Source organism: Typopeltis vanoorti, chromosome 10 (assembly GCF_054136105.1).
Source record: "Typopeltis vanoorti isolate ZY-2024b chromosome 10, IOZ_Tvanoo_1.0, whole genome shotgun sequence".
Lineage (NCBI taxonomy): Eukaryota > Metazoa > Arthropoda > Arachnida > Uropygi > Thelyphonidae > Typopeltis > Typopeltis vanoorti.
The window spans coordinates 32,746,201-32,767,429 of NC_143558.1; the positions used below are offsets into that span (position 1 = coordinate 32,746,201).

The following is a 21,229-nucleotide window of genomic DNA, read 5'->3' on the forward strand; positions in this document are numbered from 1 at the left end:
CATCTTTCTCAAGCTGTGTGCCCCTGTCTCTACCTGAGCCTCCCCGTTTTCCCTGTTCATCTTGCACACCCATTCTCTCATTTTCCATACTCATGCCACTTACTTCCTCATTCATAACCATCTCTTCAATCTCTCCTATCATACTCTCCTGCTATTCCACATCACTTCCACTTGATTTGATTCATTCTCTATACTCACTTCTCTACCTTCTAGCAACAGTCTCTTCAAGTGACTTGCACCATAACCATTCAAATGCAGTTCATTGCTCCCATACAGTTCACTTCATCCTTCAAACTGATTCCACACATTAACAAATTGTATTCCCCTCTCCTCACACATTTCAGCCAACATACAATTCATAATCCTTGCTCTCTGCCTCATCTCACCACAGTCATACCTAGGCAACACGCTTACTACCCTTCCTGTCACACTATTCTCTTTTATCCGTCTAAGCAGCCTCCTGATATCTATTCTGACGTGCTCTTTGTCCTCTGTCAAATCATTCGTACCTATTAAAACCCTCAACTTCTTTGCTCGCTCCCTCCTCATATCCAATGCCTCAATCACTCTACTCGTTTACCACCTGGAAAACATACCTTGTGCATCCTCTCATTGCACACCTGCTGGATTAGAGGATGCTGCTGGATTAAAAGCACCAATACTAATAAAACTGATGTTTCAGCACTTAAAGTAATAACATCATCAGGAGCTAAAGTTATTAGTATTGGTAAAACTAATAAACTACATCATTACATCCAAATCAAAGCCCAGGGTACACTAAATGTAAATGCCATAATCTCAACCATTAAAATCTAGAAAACAGAATAGATGATGTTACAGCTATTGGTGCGTCAAAATTATATAACTGTTTCTGAGGATTTCTGCTTATGTAAAAAAATAATAACAATCATAAAGTACCAAGGGTTAAAATTATTTCTTTTTAAACAGCATGAGAGAAGAATGATTAACAAAAACAGCATGTTGGTAGTAGTGTTTTTAGAAGCCTGAAATGTTAGATTTGACAGTATTGCATATCTAACAAATAACAGATTAATCTGGAAGAAAACTGTTAACAGGAAGTTACAGCTCATCCCAACTTTACTTAATATTAACCTTAATGGCCTGTCACAGACAAATAAGTTGGCTTCCTAGAAACCTGATTACTCCTTCTGATAAGGACAGTTAATCATATCTGCAATGTATGCTGTCTGTAAATTGCATGTGCTCTTTTGACCAGTATATCGGTTTTGTCAAATGAAAAATCCGAGTTTCCAGGAGGAAAAAACCTGTTATTTCCATATGAGAACAGCTAACTCACCTACAGAGGAAAAAGTTAGTGGTAGTGGTAGGAGCAAACATAGTGGGGGGGGGGGCAACATGGTTTTGTGAAGGTAGGTTATACCTTGGTAACCTACTCACTTTTTTATAACAAACTGTCTCAATTGGCTACTTAAGTGATACTGCTGGATTTGCAAAAGCATTTAACAGGATACCAGGGGCGAATGCTGGTCTTGAAATTCACGCTTGCTCTTGTCATCATTCAGGGAGTGAGAGGTGTGATTGAAGTCTGATTAGCGGAATAATGAATTACTGACCATTTAAAACTATATGTATAGAAATTTATGTACATTTAATCATATAAATACAACATTTATCTTACAAATGATATTCTATCTTTTTCAATTTAGCTACTTGAATAGAAATTCTACCCTACGGTTCTTCTCTATGAACTAGTCAATAACATCGTCATAAAAAGTTTGTTGTAACTTAATTTTCCCAAGCAACATGCACACTTGTAAAGGCTAGCTGAAGCTCACTAGCTAGAGCTACTTTGACTGTGTATGGACTCTGTTTAAGACGACGTGAAGGGAGCAGAAATGGTTATGCACGTGCATGAAATCACAGTGCTATAGCAAGCCAAGGTAACCTTGACTAGACAAACAAGCATCGGCCTTCGATACACAACACAAAGCTCAATTATTGTCACGCAAGCTTAAGACATCTTCTGTCTACAAAAATAAAAGTATAAATGAAATGCTTATAAATGCATGCATTTATTAACAAATAAATATTACTTCTTTCTCAAGTAATGAGTTTGCACAGCAAGCATAGCAAGCATGGAGAATTGGCCCCTGCAAGATACCTGTCAAGAGGAGATAATTATTTCCCTTTATAAGGCTATATCTGCACTACTGTGAGTGCAGATTGAGTTCCTGAGATTTCACAAGGATGAAGAAGTTGTGGAGGGGAAACAGAGGTGTAGGACCAAGATTGAGACAAGTCTATGGAATACTGCTTATTAAAATAGATTGATGATCTGTGGGCTTCAAAAACAAGCTATTAGACAAATAAGAGGAAACATGATAGAAGCATATGAATTATTAAAGAGGTTAAATAGGATTGACACCAAAGACTTTTTTTCGGTACATGGCAAGGAAAAAGAACAAGGGATCTCCACCAAAGAAATTGCATAAGTGTGTGGTCAGCAAGAGTGCATGATAGAACTAGATTTTTTGCTTGGAGGAAGGTGAATCAATTACCAGAATTGACTGCGAGTACTTAATCGGCAAATGAGTTCAAGGAGAGAGAGGTATAACAGATATTGTGTGAACAATGGTTAAAGTGGAGCTCCTACAATGGGTCTTTGACTCCATGAAGATGCCTGAGAAACAATCATCATCATCATCAGTTGCATCAGTCTTGGGACTGGTAGCTCAGCAGCAATTTCCTCCATTCCACTCTGTCACTAGCTTTCTTCTTAACCTCCTGGTAACTCCTCAAACCCATGCTGTCTTTGACTTGGTCAAGAAAGCTTTTCCTTCGTCTACTTCTTCTTCTTCTTTTCCCCTCTATTTTGCCTTCAGTTATTCTTTTCACAAGTCCATCATGTCAAAGTATATGTCCAAACCACCTATCCCTTCTAATTTTGATCGATTTAATTAGAGTTTATCTCTCTCAGGACTTGTTCGTTTGAGGAGTAGTTTCTTTGTGTGGAGGGTGGTTGAACCTTGGAATGCATTGCCTGAGAGAGTGGTTGGAGTGGGGACAGTTAATGGGTTCAAGGAGTGGTATGATAGACTTTGTATTTCCTAAAAATGACCTCCCATGATGAGTCTTTTGACTCTATGGAGGCCTGGATAATGATAATAATAATTTTTTTCTGTCCATTTTATTTTGTTCATGTGGCGCCAGCACCACATTTCAAAAGCCTCCAATTTTCTTACATCTTCTCTGCCTAGAATCCAGGTTTCACATCCATACAGTGCAATGCTCCATATCAATGTCTTTACTAATTTTTTTTCAATTGTAGGTTGAGGTTTCCTGTTAAAATGCTTTTCATCTTAGAGAATTGGGCTTTTGCATTGTTGCAAAAGCCCACTGAGAAACAATAATATGAGAAACAATAATTTGCACTGAGAAACAATAACATAATAATAATGTTCTTCCTCAAGTCATGACAATTTAGCTACTTTTGCACATAGTATTTTTTCATGTATTTTTCTCTGTATTTGCTAAAGCACATATTGACTTACTTTCCAGGAACTTTAAGTATGATTTCTTCTTTCAAGATTGCCAACTTTTTTAAATTCATTCTGAAATTCTGATTTTTCAGTCCTTACAGAAAGCTTCACTATATTTTCCTAGTTGAACCAATCAATGTTTTTCTTCAGTTTTTGCTATCCCAGGTTTTTTTTATTTTTAAAATTTTTTTTTTAAATGCCTCCCACTCATGAAAAAATTTTGTAAATCTATAAAACATTTGTACTGTGGATGAATTAACTTTTTTTTCTAGTTTTATTCATTTTTTGTTTATTTATTTGTTTATGTTCATTTATTTTTTGTATTTTTATTTATTTTTTACATGTCCCAGTAACCCTGCTCTAGAGACCAAACATGGAACTTTTTCAAGCCATTTCAGATCACCAAGTGGAGTGATGCTCTCACACTAGGCAATGAAATTCATCTCATTCACTCAGCTAACCATGAAAAGCAGGCATTTCTTTTTTCCAAACTTTTTGTTTCCTTTTTCTTAATAATATATATATATAGTTAATCTGAAAGCTACTAAACATTAAAAGTAAATGGTAGTCACGTCCTATTCAAATCTCATTTATTATTATTATTTGACACCTCCAGGGAGTCCAAGAACTCTTCGAGGGACGGCAGCTGCTCTACAGCTGTCTCCACCAACTGACTGCAACTACACCAACGCCATCTACCACCGACCACCACCACTGGTATTTCCACAGACAATCACAAACATCCATGCCCACAGCAGGATTCGAACCCGCAGCCTTTTGGCAAGAGAGCAGATACGCTAACCATTCGGCCAGCCAGGCTGGTTTTTTAATGCCAGCAGCACCCAGAGTTCCCAGGTGGGTACCCTCCCAAGTACTAACTGGGCTCAGGTTTGCTTAACTTCAGTGATCAAACAAGAACTGGTGCTTTCAAACCGATCTGGCCGCTGACAAAAGTTCCTCTCATCGGCAACTTAAATCGAACTCACGCCATTCTCTCTTCGGGTGATCTAGTCCTGAGGAGCGCAAATACCACTTCCGCTAAACTACATAGATATAAAAATTCACATTTGACATCCGTAGATGCCGTATGGTCACTGCTGTACCTCACATGGTTTTGGCAATGATGTCTTCTGCTAGAATAAGTGGTAGGGTCGCAGATTCCCTTTCCACACAAAGTTCGTAGGACAATCACAAACATTCATGTCCATGGCGGGATTTGAACCCATAGCCTTTTTTGGCTGGAGAGCGAATACGCTAACCACTCGGCCAACCAGGCCGGCAATTTATGTTTTTTTATCTTGAACAAATCTCACGATGTCACTACCAACAAAATAAAATTTACTATTTTTTGCAGGTTTCGTAGGGTTTTTATATTTTTTTGTAGGTTCTGTCCATGTAGATTTCTATATATTTATGTAGAAAGTTTTTTTACCTTGGGTTTATTATACGTTAAAGATACCAAGAAATTATATACTTGGGTTTTAATCCTTTTCCAAAGGAAGCAAGTGATATGAAGTCATTAGCCTCCATATACAAGTAGCTCAGACATTAATAAATTTCACACAAAACATTGTTTTGCTTCCTTGAGAAAAGGATTAAAACCCAAGTATATAATTTCTTGGTATCTTTAACGTATAATAACCCCAAGGTAAAAAACTTTCTACATCTTTCTCTTATCCAGTGATTTTTTTTTTTTTTTATTAATAAGGTCAAGCACCTTTTGGCTACTTACATATGGGATATATATATGACTTCTGCATTACTTCAACCTTGGTATCTCTCCTGGGTCTGGCTCACACTGATGAGACCTCAATAAAGGTCGAAACTGGTCTGGGTAGTGACTCTTCCAATTATGCATAGCCAGCCTGGTTGGCCGAGTGGTTAGCGTATCTACTCTCCAGCCAAAAGGCTGCGGGTTCGAATTCTGCTGTGGGCATGGATGTTTGTGATTGTTTGTAAAAATACTAGTGGTGGTAGGCGGCAGTAGATGGTGTTGGTGTTAGATGATAAAAAGTTGTAGAGTAGATGCCCTCCCTTGAGGAGTCTTTGGACTCCTTGGAGGTGTGATGTAAGAATAATAATAATAATTATACACACCTGAAAGGGGGGGGGGTTGTACTTTACATTATGGGATACATACTAGGGCAAGTGATATGAAGTCATTAGCCTCTATATACAAGTAGCTCAGACATGAACATATTTCACGTGCGAAACATTGTTTTGCTTCCTTGGGAAAAGGATTAAAACCCAAGTACAGGTAGTCCTCGACTTACGACGGGGTTACGTTCCAACGTCTCCGTTGTAAGTCGATTCTGACGTAAGTCGAGAACTTTTGTTAATTCTTGATTTGTTTGATTTCTGTTGTAATATTTTCATAAATTAGGTTTCTATTTAACTTAAAACGGTTAAAATGTATAAACTTACATAAACATTTATAAATTATTTATTAGCACATATACATATAAATACATAAATACAAAATTAAGAAAAAAAAATTTAAGAAAAAAAAATACATAAACACATCAAAAATCACCATTTTTGATATGTGTTTATTTCAGATTTTTCTTGAAAATTTCGCAGTTTCAAAATCGGAACTAGCAGCTTCTCCCGTTATTTTTATGTTATGTAAGTTAAATCGGCTTTTGAATCGATAAAACCAACCTTTACCAGCGTTAAATGTTTGCTCACCATATTTATCTTCTTGTTGTTTCCTTAAATCGTCAAATAGGCTGCATGCTTTTCTTTGAATCATAAACACATTGAGAGAAATATATTTGTTGACTTGATCATCTATCCATATCATTAAAAGCTTCTCCATTTCATGAATTGGCCCTTCTCTTTTTTTCGTGAAAATTGTACATTTCATATTAACTACCCCTTTAGCTGCCTCCATTATTCTTGATTTATCTTTTATAATTGTTGAAATTATAAAAGTTGAATGCGATAGTTTTTCATCTCATGCTATTTCACCGACTTTCTTTCCTTTGTCATATGCTTTAATCGCCTTCATTTTAACATCTAAACTTAAAGCTTTCCACGCCTTCTTTTTTTTATGTTGGAATTTTCATCAGTAGTATTACTTTCCGTACTGGACATGATAGGGTTAAGACAAGATACAAAAATTGCAACGAGAGAAACAAACACTTCGACTGCTGATTAGCAACTAACTTGCCAAAGGCTGTGATAAGTTAGAAGCAGTGGCCATTACATATTGGTGATCGGCTTTGCTTGTAGACTAATGGCAATGCTGCAATGTGTATACAAAAGTAATGTGATATATGTATGTATATATCACATTACTTTATGTATATGCTGGTGGCAAAGTTAAATTACAGAATTTTTAATAATAATTATTGCCATCGTAAGTCGAGGACTACCTAATTTCTTAGAATCTTCTTAGAAATTAGGTAGTCCTTCTAATTTCTTAAAATAATTTCTTAGAATCTTCTACATATTTATGTTGGAATACAATGTTAGTGATGATTGGTATGTCCATTATTATTAGCCCTGCCCTTTTCTCCAAATTTTTCAAAAACATTTTTGTGTCTAGTATTCATTATCTACTCTGTTGTTAAAGTCTCCAACTAATCGACTTTTCATTTTTTCTCTATATCAGCTTCTTTCACTAATAACTTAGAAATTTACTTCTTTCCTATGAGAATCTTCTGTGCTTCTGTGGGACCAATAGTCTTAATGGAAAAATTCCCATTTGCCCACGTCGCTCTACTTGAAATCTGAGTACCATTTGAGAATTTATCTTTGTGTTTAATTTTGAATATTATTGCTACTGCTCCTTTTCCTAATCACTATTACCAGGATATAACATCTTAGTTATGATTTATCAGTATCCCTGTTTTAGTCTTTGTCTCCAGTAACACTATTATATCACAGTACTTCTGTGATATAACAGTAATGCAGCACTTCTCTAATTCTTCTGTCAGTTCCACTTATTTTTCTGTAAATACTTCTTAAACTAATTGTGCCTATTTTTAATTCGGCTGAATGAGTTTGAGGAGCTAACTTTTCACTGTTCACTCTGATTCTGTGATAAAAAGAACAGGAGCCTTGTTTAACAGAGCAATATCCCAGCCAACATGATACCTGACCATACTGCATGCTCATAAAATTTGCTTGTGGTTTAAACCAATATAAAATACAATTTGGTCAACAAAGTGCCAACATGCTAGCCCATTCTCATCCATTCAGGATCCAAATTGATATTAAATAATGGGGTGTATGCGGGGGGGACAAGAGGCACCACTAGGAGGTAAAGGAATTGAACATTGAGTAAGAAGCCCTGGTCAGCAATCTTTGTTGCCCAGAGGATATATAGAGGTCTCCTCTCAGCTATCTAGCTTTTGATCCTGAAGCAATAAAAGTTTACAGTCCATAACCCTTTATACTGGATAAGGTGCAAGCATTAATCGTTAGGCTGTCTCTAACATGCTCAACATAAACATCATCGCTTCATGCCTAGATCTGGACACTAGGTATGTTCACTTTAGGTGAAATAGATTTTTCAATCAACCAGTTTATGAAGAACAGTAATGCCTGCATCTAATAATGCAACATGCAAAGGAAGCTAGATAAACCTTGTCATATTTAGTAATGTTTATAATACAGGATGCTTGTGTAGCTTTAATATTAACCTTTTACTGGTCATCTATCACACTAGAGGCTGTAATATCTATACTTCATAGCTGACATGCACTACTGATTTCTGAAGACTTCAAATAAACAACTATCATACTCATGATGATAACCCATTGTCATCCATTTTGGGTGATCCAATGCACGCTGCACAGATATCCAGTCACCAAAAAGGCTGCTTTTATAATTATGCTACTTGTAAATGTTGTTGTGCTTCACTGGAAGAGCTTTGTAAAACTCTCTGTGGTACTATTTTTGCATAGTTATAAGGTTTTGGTCTCAGCAAATCAAAGAATGTATTTTGATTTCTTCACCTAAGTAGCCAGAAGTCTATGATTGATAGTTGCACATCGTTTTAATCATGAGTTATAATTGAACACATGCTTGCTTTTGAAAATATAAATAAAATTACCTTACTTATTACTTTCCATGAACTTCAATGATCTTACTTATTACTATTCATGCTTTTATGGTAATCTGATTCGGCCAAAATTTTGTCTTGAAAAAATTATGGATTATTTTTTATTGTGTCGATGATTAATGCAATTTTGAAGTAACAAAAAAGAAAGATATAATTTTATTCAGTACTATTCCATACTTCATTCATATAAGAACAAAAACCTAAAAATGCATGCACTTACCCTTTTGGATGTTTTTCTAGTATATCTAAAACTGTGTGATCACAGTATTCAAATACTAAATGAAGCTTGCGCTTTCGGCGGAAAACTTCAATTAAATTCACCAGGTTGGGATGCTTTAATTGCTGAAAATAATTAACATTTCTATTAATGTGCAAAAGAAAAGAAAAATAAAATGATATATATAAAACTATCGTACACATAATTTTATGAATATAAGTCAATGTTTTATTCAGACTTTTTTTAGAAATCTGAATAGCACATCTAGTAATAACTTTTCACAAAGTGAAAGGGTATTGAAAACAGAAATGAAATAATTTTTCAATTTATCTCTGAAGTAATATCAGTCATCAGCAGAGAAATTTCACTACATCAAGATAATTTTTTTTTTTAAATCTATGGTGTATTTCTCTCTGCCCCCAAACACACCCCAGCTGCTATTTCACAAAGAGGCTGGTTCTGTATACACTTTGTTTTTTATATTATCTTTAACATCAACTCCCCACCCCCATAAACAAAAGGTTGCAAAACTTACAGCTCATCAGGATCACATATGAATAAGAGATTAAGCAAAAAGTAGGAGTATGTTAACATGTTTCTTGAAGATTAGAGTAAGGTTTTGAAAACTACTCTCAGAATGCTTGATGCTACTAAAATGCATAGGAAGAAAGAATGAAGAAAGAGGAAAAGAAATTAGTTTTGTAGGTATGAAGCTCAATAGTAAATGGATGACGATCAGCAGATAATGGTGTTCTTATCGTTTTAAAAGAAAGTGGAGGAACATTGGCAAACAGTTTAGTAGCAACAAGCATTCTGAGAGAGGCTTCTGGATTTATACAGTATCAGTAGTTGTGCAGGTGAGAGCAGTGTCATGCATAAAAAAAAAAAGATACCTAGTTTTTTAGAAAAACTATGGCAAATTTGTTTGAGAAAAAGAAAAAAAAGAAGATAGTGGTGTAAGTCAGCCAAGAAGAGAATAAAAAGCCAACCTTCTTTGGATATCGGAGTATTTTCAAATGAGAAATAAATGTAATCTTTCTTGCCGTAATAACACAGGACAACTTTTGGCAGCATTCAATTAACAAAGGTTATACTCACCCCACTTAGTATAACTTTTATTATGCTCAGTGGAATGTGTATAATCCACTGAGTATAATATACCCCATTTGTCTATGTTGTTGTTTTGAATTACAGCTGAGACAATGAAGATCATGATGCCAACATATTATTATTATTAACATCTGACTTCCATGAAGATAGAGACTCATGGTAGACTCACTGTGCTTAAAACTGATTCAATGTGTTTACACCAGCAACGTACTCAGGCAATGCATACCACTCACCAACCTATTTTCACGCAAAGAACATGCTCCTCACTCCTCTGCTCACACCCTACTTACACAGTTTCCAGCGATAGCCTCTTGTTCTAACCCCTTCTCCCATTCTATGAAAAATGTCTTCCATGTCGACCTGATAACAACCTCTGACTAACTTATGTGTCTCAATCATATCCCCTGCCCACTCTTCCTCTTACTTACGAGGCTTTGCAACTTACATTCTCTCAATTTGTCCTCGTACTCTACATTCCAAAGACCACTGACCACCTTTGTGAATCTTCTCTTGATGCTATCCAACATATCCTCGTCACCACGAAAACCCAGTGACCAAATCTGTGCACAATAATCCATATAAGACCTGATCAAGGCCTTATACAATGGCATCACAACCTCTCTATTTCTGCATGTCAGGATCCTCCGCATCATGGCTGTTATCTGATGTGACAGCTTCACAACTTGTGCAATGTGGCCCCTGAATTTCAGGTCCTTGTATACTGCTGAGAACGCTACTGTTATCAACCCATTTCTGTATCCTACTTCTCACTAATCTCACCACTACCTTCAGCACAACTCCAGATATACAAATTGGCCTATAATTTGAAGCTAAAGCCTTATCACCACCTTTATGCAGTGGAACAATTTTACCCTCCTTCCTCCAGCACAGCTCCCTCCTTGAAACCTGTGCTGTTGCAAGACACTTATTAAACAGGAATGCCAAAGCTACTGCCAATTCCATTGAACATTCCCTTAAGATGAATGGTGATAAGTCATTAAATCCTATTACCTTATTGATATCAAGGTTATTTATTTACTCAAATACCTCCTGCTTACTCATAATTAAACCAAGCCATCCTTGCATATATCCTCTACACTTAACTTCCTAAGATTCCACCCTGATCAGGATCAAATACCTTATAAAATGATCACTGAATAAATCAATAATGTATCCTGTAGCAGTTACCACCATCTTACCATGATCATTCTTCCTTCTACTTTCCACATATCTAAAAAAAAGTCTCTAAGGTTTTTCTTACCTGATTTTCCAATTTCTGCTAATATTTCGCTTTTGTTTTCCTTACTAACTGAGTCACTCTCTTGATTTGTTCTTTATTATTATTTTTTTTTATTATTACCCAAGACCACATGGAGTCAAAGACTCATCCGGGAGTTCCTTTTATCATACACACAGCTCATCATACTGTGTTTTAAACACACTCAAATTCTCTGCAGGCATCACACTCTCAAGCAAGGCTTTCCATTCATTCACAATTCTGCATGAAAAAAAAACCTGCTTCTCACTCCCCTGCTCACACCCTCTTTATACAGTCGCCATGGATGACCTCTGGTTCTCTCCTGATCTCCCACTATTTTCTGTAAAACCTCTCCAGCAGTGATCCTATAACAACCCCTTACTAACTTGTAGGCCTCTATCATATCTCCCATTCTCCTCCTGCCCACTAGACTCTGCAAGTTGCATCTTCTCAATCTTTCCTCATACTCGACATTCCATAGGTTACAAACTACCTTAGTCAGGTGCCTCTGGACCCTTTCCAACATCTCTTCATCCTTCCGAAAACCAGGTTACCAAATCTGGGCACAATAGTCCATGTATGGTCTAATCAAAGCCTTATACAATGGAACAAGAATCTCCCTAATTCTACAAGTCAGTGTCCTCCACATCATTCCCAGAAGCCTTTGCGTTGTCTTCACAATTTTGGCTATGTATCCCCTAAATTTCAGATCCTTATCCACTATCACCCCAAGATCTCTTCTTTCCTCCACCTCTGAAAATATATCATAACCAAGCATAAATTCTGCATCCAATCTTTGTTTTCCAATTTTGAAAACGTTACATTTTTGCAACATTGAACTCACATCCCCATTCCCATGACCAATCACTCAATTTATTCAAGTCTTCTTGTAAGGCCACAACATCTTCTCTACTCTTCATGGTTCGTCCCAACTTTGCATCATCTGCAAACACCTGAATATCTCCATCCAAATCTTCACAAATATCACTGATATACAAGTTAAACAGTAATGGCCCTAAAACAGACCCCTGAGACATACCACTAGTGACTTTCTTTTTGATGGATATCACTCCCCCATACACAACTTGTTGATACCTATCAGATAGCTAGTCTCCAATCCAATGCACCAATCTAATATCCAACCCCATCCACTCTAGTTTGACTATCAAATAATCATGCGGTAATCGATCAAAAGCCTTTGCGAAATCCAAATATATTACTGTGTATCCTTCTCCTCTGTCCATGGAAGCAGTTACCTTATTGTAATAAGTAAGTAGATTACTAAAATATGACCTCCCTTTAGCAAATCCATGCTGTCCATTAAAGATAATACCATTGTTGTCAACCCGATTCTGGATCCTAGTTCTCACAAGCTTCTCCAACAACTTAACTACAACACTTGACACACAGATAGGCCTATAGTTTGATGCTTGAGTTCTATCACCTCCATTATGAAGTGGCACAATCTTGCCGTCCTTCCACTCCTTAGGAATTTGACCCAGTGCAAGACTCATATTAAAAAAATATGTCAAGGCCAGCGTCAACTCCCTGCTCATTCCTTCAGAATATGTGGTGATATATTATTAAGTGCCACAGCCTTATTTACATCTAGTTGCTCAACTTCCCATACACCTCTTCCTCACTTACAGTCAGTCTCTCCTTCTCATCAAATGCTCTCAATCTCTCCATGAAGTCACATTCACAAAATTGAAAGACCTTCATGAACTGCCATTAAGTATCTCACTACACCTGCCACAACAGCTGTCTTTATACCATTTTCTCCACTCAATACCATCCTTCCATAATCATTCTTTCTTTTGCTGGCTACATATTGAAAGAACTCTTTAGGATTCTTTTTGGCTTCATTAGCTAACTGCTGTTCATACCTCACTTTAGGTATCCTCAAAAACCAAGTCACCAGCCTTGCCTGGTCTTTGTAGTTCTCGTGGAATTGGTTATTTCCACTTCTCTTATGCTGCCTCCATAATGCCCTTTTTCTCTGTATCATATGCTTAATCTTCTCTATTCTTCCATTTCACACCTACCTTATTTAACCTTCTCACCCTTGGAACACATTTAGACACTGCATCTACTAGATAGTTTTTTAAAAATCCCCCGAGCTGCAGTGATCTCATTTTTTTCAGCTAACTCCTCATTCCATGCTACACCCGCAAGCTGTCTCCTGAGCTCTTCATAATCACCCCCTTGTAGTTCCAGATATACCTTTTCTTACAGAGGTCCTCACATTGATGGCAACCACCTCATGGTCACTCTCACCAATTGGTGGGTGATTTGACACTTCATTTATAATTACATCCTCTGATGAGATGACCAAATCCTAGACACTCAATCCTCATGTGCCCTCTGTTACATACTGTCTCAGGTAGTTATACCTCAAAAACTCAAGAAACTCATTTTCTTTACTTCCAGTTGCTATCTCATCATTCTCGTCTATATTGCCATAATTAAAATCACCCATAATGATCACTCTTTTCTTATTTGCTTGGCTAATTTGATTATACATTTCATAGTCACTACTATCCATATTACCTGGTCTATAACAACATCCAACCAAGTATTTCATTCCATTCACCTCTATCTCACACCATACTACCTCAAAACCACTGGCACTATTTCCCTCTTGCATCTCTACTTTGTATGGACATAACTCTTTCTCTATCATCAATAGCACAATTCCCCTCCCCCCCTTTTTTACCCCTTCTATCCTCACGAAACAGATCATATCCTTCCATCTCTATTCCTGTCAGGATGTCGTCCTCATCTAACCATGTCTCACTTATTCCAACAATTTTTAGGTGAACAGACTCAATTAGTGCAACCATTTCATCTGCCTTTGTTCTTACACTTCTAGCATTTGTATATAAACACAACAGCTCATTCCTGGATCTACAGCTAGTTCCACCGATAACACTCGTTCGATGTAATCTCTCCATGCTCGACTGGGGCCATTTCCCTTTCTGCTTAGTCATTTAAGAACTCTCTTCAATTCCAACTGTTTCCTCTTGATCCCAGGTCATCCCATTTCTTTCCTGTCTACACATGCTCTCTCATCCTCTTGGAGTAGCCACCTTTCTGACACTATGTTCCCCTGTCCATCCTGAGTCTCCCTGTTTATCTTGCACACCCATTCTCTCATTTTCCATACTCATACCGCTCACTTTCTCATTCATAACCACCTCTTCAGTCTCTCCTGCTCCACCTCACTACCCACTTGATCTGATTCATTCTCTGTACTCACTTCTCTACCTTCCAGCAGCAGTCTCTTCAAGAGACTCACACCATAACTACTCAAATGCAGTCCATCTCTCTTATATAGTTCACTTCGTCCTTCAAACTGATTCCACACATTAACAAATTGTACTCTCCTCTCCTCACACATTTCAGCCAACATACCATTCATAATCCTTGCTCTTTGCCTCATCTCACTACAGTCATACCTAGGCAACACACTTAATAACCTTTCTGTTACACTATTCTCTTTTATCTGTCTCAGCAGCCTCCTGATATCTATTCTGACGTGCTCTTTGTCCTCTGGGGAGTCATTCATACCTATTAAAACCATTAACTCCTTTGTTCGCTCTCTCTCCTCATATCCAATGCCTCAATCACTCACTCATTTTACAGCCTGGAAAACATACCTTGTGCATCCTCTCATCCAGCACACCTTTAATAATGGAGTCGCCAGTTATACTCTTCATGTAACTGGTTATTAGCATTATTTATCTTATTCTTCCTCAAAATTACCTGCTTTTTCCAGATTTCATGCTTAAGCTCCACATTGATCCATTTTGCACCTACCTTATTCTGCCTTTTAGCCTTCTGAATATATTCATACATTGATGCTGTTATGTATTTCTTTGTCAGTTCCCATGCAGTATTTATTTCCTTACCGCTCAACTCCTCCTTCCATGCTATAACTCCATGCTGTCTCCTAAGAATGTCATAATCACCAGCCATATAATTCCACATATGTCCTTTCCTCACAAAAGTCAGCATATGACTAGCCACAACCCAGGGTATCACTTCATGATCACTTTCACCAACACCAACTGCAAGGAAGTATGAAACTCCTCTCACAATTATATCCTCTGATGAAATTATCAGATCTGGAACTCTGGATCCTCGCGCACCCTCCTTCACGTGCTTACCAAGATAGTTATCTCGCAAGAACTTGAGAAATTCATTTTCCTTATTCTCAAATGCTATCTTTTCATTCCAATCTATACTGCCATAATTAAAATCACCATAATAATTACCCTTCTTTTGTTCACTAATCCAAGTTGTTTATACATTTCTTCATCACAACCCTCCACAATCCCAGGCCTATAGCAACATCCAACTAAATATGTCTTCCTGTCAACCTCCACATGACACTACACTGCCTCATAACCATTGCCACTATTTCCCTCTTTCAAGTCTAGCTAATGTGGACATAATTCCCTGCTATCATCAGCAGCATTCCCCCTCCCTTCTTGTCCTTTTTATCCTCATGAAAAATAACGTATCCTTCCATTTCTAATCTTGCTAGAATATTATCTTCATCCAACTATGTCTCACTTATTCCAATGATTTGGGGGCGAATAAACTCAATCACTGAAACCATTTCATTTCCCTTATTTCTGATACTTCTGGCATTTGTAAACAAGCAGTACAGGAAAACCTCACTGAATGTGAATTCGATATGCACAATAATCAGTTAGTGCGACTGAGTGAAATGATACTATTTCTCGCTTTAAGCGAGTGATTAATTAGTTAACACGATTTTTTTATGTTATGCGAAAGTTTACATTACGCAAAATTTTTTGTCACCAATCTGCAGCAAGCAAAAAAGCTGGAAGTCATTAAGAGACATGAAAGTGACACTAGTAATACAATGATTGTGCGAGACCTGCGATACAGCATGTCTAAGTTTGGACTATATTAAATAAGCGCAAAGAATAAGGAAAAGTTGCTACTGCTCCTTTAAGAATGCAGATCACACAAAATAGATGTAATTTAATGATCATGATGGAGCATCTTCTGTCACTCTGGATAGAAGATTATAACCAAAAAAGAATACCTCTTAGTACAGTGAATATTCAGGCAAAAGTTCTCAATATTTTTACCTAATTGAAAAAGAACAAATTTCAAGAGGAATGTGAAAACTTTACTGCAAGTTTAAGGTGATTTGACCGTTTTAAAAATCGAACTGGACTGCATACGTAAGAATAACTGGGGAATCTGCTAGTTCTGATAAAGATCCTGCGGCCAAGTTTCCTGAAGAATTGCAAAGCATAATTCAGGAGGGTGATTATGACGATCGGAAAATATTCAATGTCGACAAAACTGGTCTCTTTTGGAAAAGTATGCCAACAAAATCTTTCCTAGCTAAAACTGAAGTATCTCAACCAGGATACAAAGTATCTAAAGACTGTCTTACCCTTTTATTAGGAGGCAATGCAGAAGGTGACGTTAAACTCAAGCCTATGTTAGTTTATTAAGTACAAAATCCAAGATCTAACATTATTAAAGAAATCAGCACAATTGGAAAAGAACTTGGATTTAATGAAATGGATAATGGAGATGTGAGAAACTTGCTTGATTCCCATTCAGAACAGTTAAACGAGTATGATTTCCTCCAAGTAGAAGAACAGTGTGCATATGAAGAAGATGATAAGGAGTGCGAACAAGAAGAGAATGTTACAACTAAGAAGTTAACTGCAAAAGAACTCGAACTAGTTTTCAAATCACATTGAGTATATCAATGAAATTTTGTTTGATGCTGATCTTGATATGGAACAAAGCTTCAAAGTCTGCCAAATTCTTGATAAAGCGATCGCCAGCTATTGCAAATTGCATGACAATATGAAAATGTCGAGCACAATTCAAACATTTTTACTTAATTTTTTTGCAAAAAAAGTAGCTTAATCATATGTTTAGACATTAAATAAAAATTTAAGCAATTGATTTTTATTAACTTTGATGATTTTATCCTCTAATATAGCTTATACTGTCATTTTTTTTCCAAATTTATGCTAACTGATGGATGAATTATAATTATTCCTATTGTTTATTGTATTCGCACAACTTCACTTAGCATGCATTAAGTGATGGATTAATTAATAGTTTTAAGTGAGGTTTTCCTGTAATTCATTTTTAGGTCTATAACCAGTCCAATCCAAACCATGTGTTGTGATTTCCCCACGATACTTGCCCAATCACCTTTATCACCACTTACCACATATATCTGCTCAGTCTCAACTTCCTCACCTACATCGCAATGTATTCCATCTTCATACAAATATTCACTGCCAATTTCAACGTCCACTCTCTATGCCATGTCTTTCTGTCCACCTGGGGTTCCCCCATTTCCCTGTTCCTCTAGCATTCCCATTCTCTTTTCATCTCTCACACTACTAATATTTCCACTGTTAAGCACTACTGTCTCTTGAGTATCATTTTTTTCCCTTCATCTGTTTCTTCTGATCTCTTGCACGCATCACATACACTGTGCTTGCACTTTCTCCAGTGCACTAACTCCAAAGCCATTCAAATGCAACCCATCACGCCTATATAATTTCATTCTTTCCTGAAACACATGCCATACATCCACAAACTGTACTCCCTTCTCCTCACACAGCTCTGCTAGCATACCATTCATGATTTTGGCTCTCTGTCACAACTCATCATTGTCGTACCTCGGCAACACACTGACAACCTTTCCTACTACACTGTTATCTTTTACTCTTCTGAATAGGTGTGTGCTCTTTTGGACAGTGTGTCCATATTGTAGGATGAAACATCCACATTTCCTAGAGAAGAAACCCTGCCACCTTCACATGAGCCTGGCTAGCTCATCTTCAATTGAACAGCACTTATCATATAGAGGTAGCAGGGTTTTTCTCATGAAAACTCAAGTTTTTCATCCTACATACAAGATAACTGACAAACTGACCCTAGCACACAATTTACAGACAAAAAAAAAAAAATTTTGAAATTATGACTGTACATTTGGGATGAGTGAAAGGTAGGAGGACAGAAGGTGCACCTAATGATCCTGAAAAGGACCAGAGGATATGGCTGCCACATGAACAGAAAATTTTCAACAACTTGTCCCATTCAAAATCATATTTGGATTTGCTCAGAGTTTTTTTTGCATATGTTGTGATCTTCAGCAGCTTTGGAAAGATTTGTAGAATTCTTTTCTTGAACTGCCTTAGCACACCTTATTGGAGAATCAAGACATGAATAATGGTCAGGGATTTGTAGAGGAATGTAAGATGAAGCCTTCATTCCTGTTAGAATTATTGCTTTATTCAGTTGGGGCATGTATCGGATCAGGAAAACAAAAATGGTAATGACACCATTGAAAGGAAGGGTAGAAGTCATGGAGGTTATCCCATTTGGCATCACTGTAATACCAGACCTTGAGACTGACTATAGGAAGGAAATTCCATATTAAGGAAAATTTAACAAGATTGTGGTTTTAGTCACTAAAAGGAGAACTGCCATCTACAGTATACATGAAAGGTGAGTTGGTTAAGAAAAGTCAAGTGTATTAGCAGGATGGGGAGAAGTCAGTCTCAAGGTCTGTAATACCAGACCTTGAGACAGACTATAGGAAGGAAATTCCATATTAAGGAAAATTTAACAAGACTGTGGTTTTAGTCACCAAAAGGAAAATTGCCATCTACAGTATACATGAAAGGTGAGTCGGTTAAGAAAAGTCGAGTGTATTAGCAGGATGGGGAGTATATCGAGCATTCTGCTGGGGTAGATGGACTGTTTTTACATCAGTAATTTGCTGGCATGTACAGTTGAACTTTGTTGTAATGAGCATTAAAATAAAGAGATCACAGATGTAATGAGCAAAAGGCCATAACGATTTTAATTTATTCATATTCATATAAAATTGCTCACTTTTATAATAAGTGTACTACACAGATATACCATACAAATTTTAGTAACTATGCAAACATTCTTAATTGCTCGGGTAGTTTTTGAAATACCCAATTCTTGGAACAAACAAAAATGAAACTGGTAACTTAGCATTTGACCACCTGCATTGGATTATGGGCCAGTTTATAACCTAATCTTGCCCTCTCCACTCCATAGCTCTCTAGTGTCTAGCCTTCAGCCCTCCTCCCTCACTTTACCCAAACACTGACACGACTGGAAAATGAGTTAAAAACAAATCCTTCTCTCAGAAACATGTCTACTAAAAAAATTGTATTTCAGTTCACGAAAAAGTAGAAATTATTCAAGAGTTAGAAGGTGGTGTGAAAAATGCTATAGTGTGTAAAAAGTTTTCTTTTGCTCTCTTCAACATGATTAATATTCAGTAAGAATAAAGATGTTTACATATTGGCACTAGAAAACAACATAAAAAAAATAATAAAACAAAGTGTAATCTTACAAACGTAGACAAAGCATTGCTTCAGTGGTTCACTACACAAAGAAGTGCTTGTGTAGTGAACCACTGAAATTATAAGTAATGGGGGATCTAAATGCTAAAATAGGAAAATATCGTACAGGTAGAGAAATGATAATGGGAAAAGAATTTATATAGGAAATATAAATGAAAATGGAGAAATGTTACTGGATTTCTGTATGGTGAATGAATTAGTAATAGGTGGATCCATCTTTAAGCATAAAAATATACATTAAGTAACATGGAGAGCACTGGATGGAAAAAAAGTATAACCAAATTGATATATAACGATACAAAGAAAATGGAGAGGATCTCTTTTGAATGTGAGATCAATGCAAGGAGCAGATGCTTATACAGACCATTTTTCAGTAATAGGAGAAATTGAAATAAGATTAATGAACACAAAGTAATAAGCAAAAATGGATATGTATAACATATGCAAAGTAAAAAATATCGAAACTAAAAGAAAATATTCAGTAGAAATTAAAAATAGGTATGAAGTTCTTACTTAGACCCGACAGAACGAACATGAAGAATTCAGAAACATAGAAGAAATATGGACATGTATTAAAAAAATATGCCATGAAGAGCAGAAAAAATACTAGGAGAGCATAAAGGAAAAGACAAAGAATGGATATCCTCACACACGAAACTCAAAATTAAAGAAAGAAAAGAAATTAAGGAAAAAAAAAATACAAGATAAGAATAACATCAGCTAACAAGAGAAATATAAAGAAACGCATAAAGAGATTAAGAAAAATGCAAGAAAAGATAAGAGAATTTATTGAAAACCTACTAAATGGGCAAAAATTGTAGCTAATACGAGGGTGAACTGAAAAGTTCTTGGCCTAACAATGAAAAAAACGGATTTATAATTTCAAAATTATTTTTATTTTTCGACATAATCTCCCTTAAGACTAATACATTTATTCCAGCGATGCTCCAGCGTCACTATCCTGCCCATAGGGTTAGTGGTTCTCAGTAAGATCTGCAAAATACCTCTCTACAGCTGTAATCATCTTTTGATTTGAAGAAAAATGCTGACCAGCGAGGAAGAGTTTCAGTTTTGGGAAGAAACAGAAGTCAGAGGGAGCCAAATCTGGGAAATAGGGTGGATGTTCCAACAATTCATAGTGCAGATCCCTTAATTTTCCCAATGCCAAAACATTTTTGTGGGCAGGTGCATTGTCCTGATGATAGATGATTTTTTACTTCTGCAAACCGGGTCTTTTCTCACGAATTTTTTAGTCTAATCTGGTTAAAAGATAGGAATAATATTCCCCAGTTATTGTTTTATCCTTTTCAAGATAATTAATAAACAAATGCCTTTAGCATCTCAAAACACTGATGCCATGACCTTTCCTGCTGATGGAACAGACTTTTTCTTTTTTGGCACTGAAGAACTGGGTCCTGTCCACTGTTTTGACTGCTGTTTGGATTCTGGTGTGTAATGGTAAATCCAAGTCTCATCCATAGTAATAAATCGACACACAAAATCAGTTTTATTCTTGTTAAAACGTCCCAAGCACTGTTCGAGATTTTCATGCGAGTGCATTTTTGATCTGCTGTGAGCAAGTGAGGCACCCATCTTGCACAAAGCTTTTTCATATGCAATTCTTCA

At 36.6% G+C, this 21,229-nt stretch overlaps 1 protein-coding gene and 1 pseudogene across 4 annotated transcripts in view; both read right to left on the reverse strand.

Moving 5' to 3' along the window:
- LOC150102312 (cyclin-dependent kinase-like 4) overlaps positions 1 to 21,229 on the reverse strand; it is a 296,960-nt gene that overhangs the window by 168,655 nt on the left and 107,076 nt on the right. For all 4 annotated transcript variants that reach the window (XM_090399039.1, XM_090399038.1, XM_090399040.1 and 1 more), the window contains one exon: positions 8,813 to 8,934. In XM_090399039.1, the coding sequence (XP_090255165.1) occupies positions 8,813 to 8,934 (122 nt within the window). The remainder of the gene's footprint in view (positions 1 to 8,812; positions 8,935 to 21,229) is intronic.
- On the reverse strand, positions 4,352 to 4,470 carry LOC150102314 (5S ribosomal RNA; annotated as a pseudogene).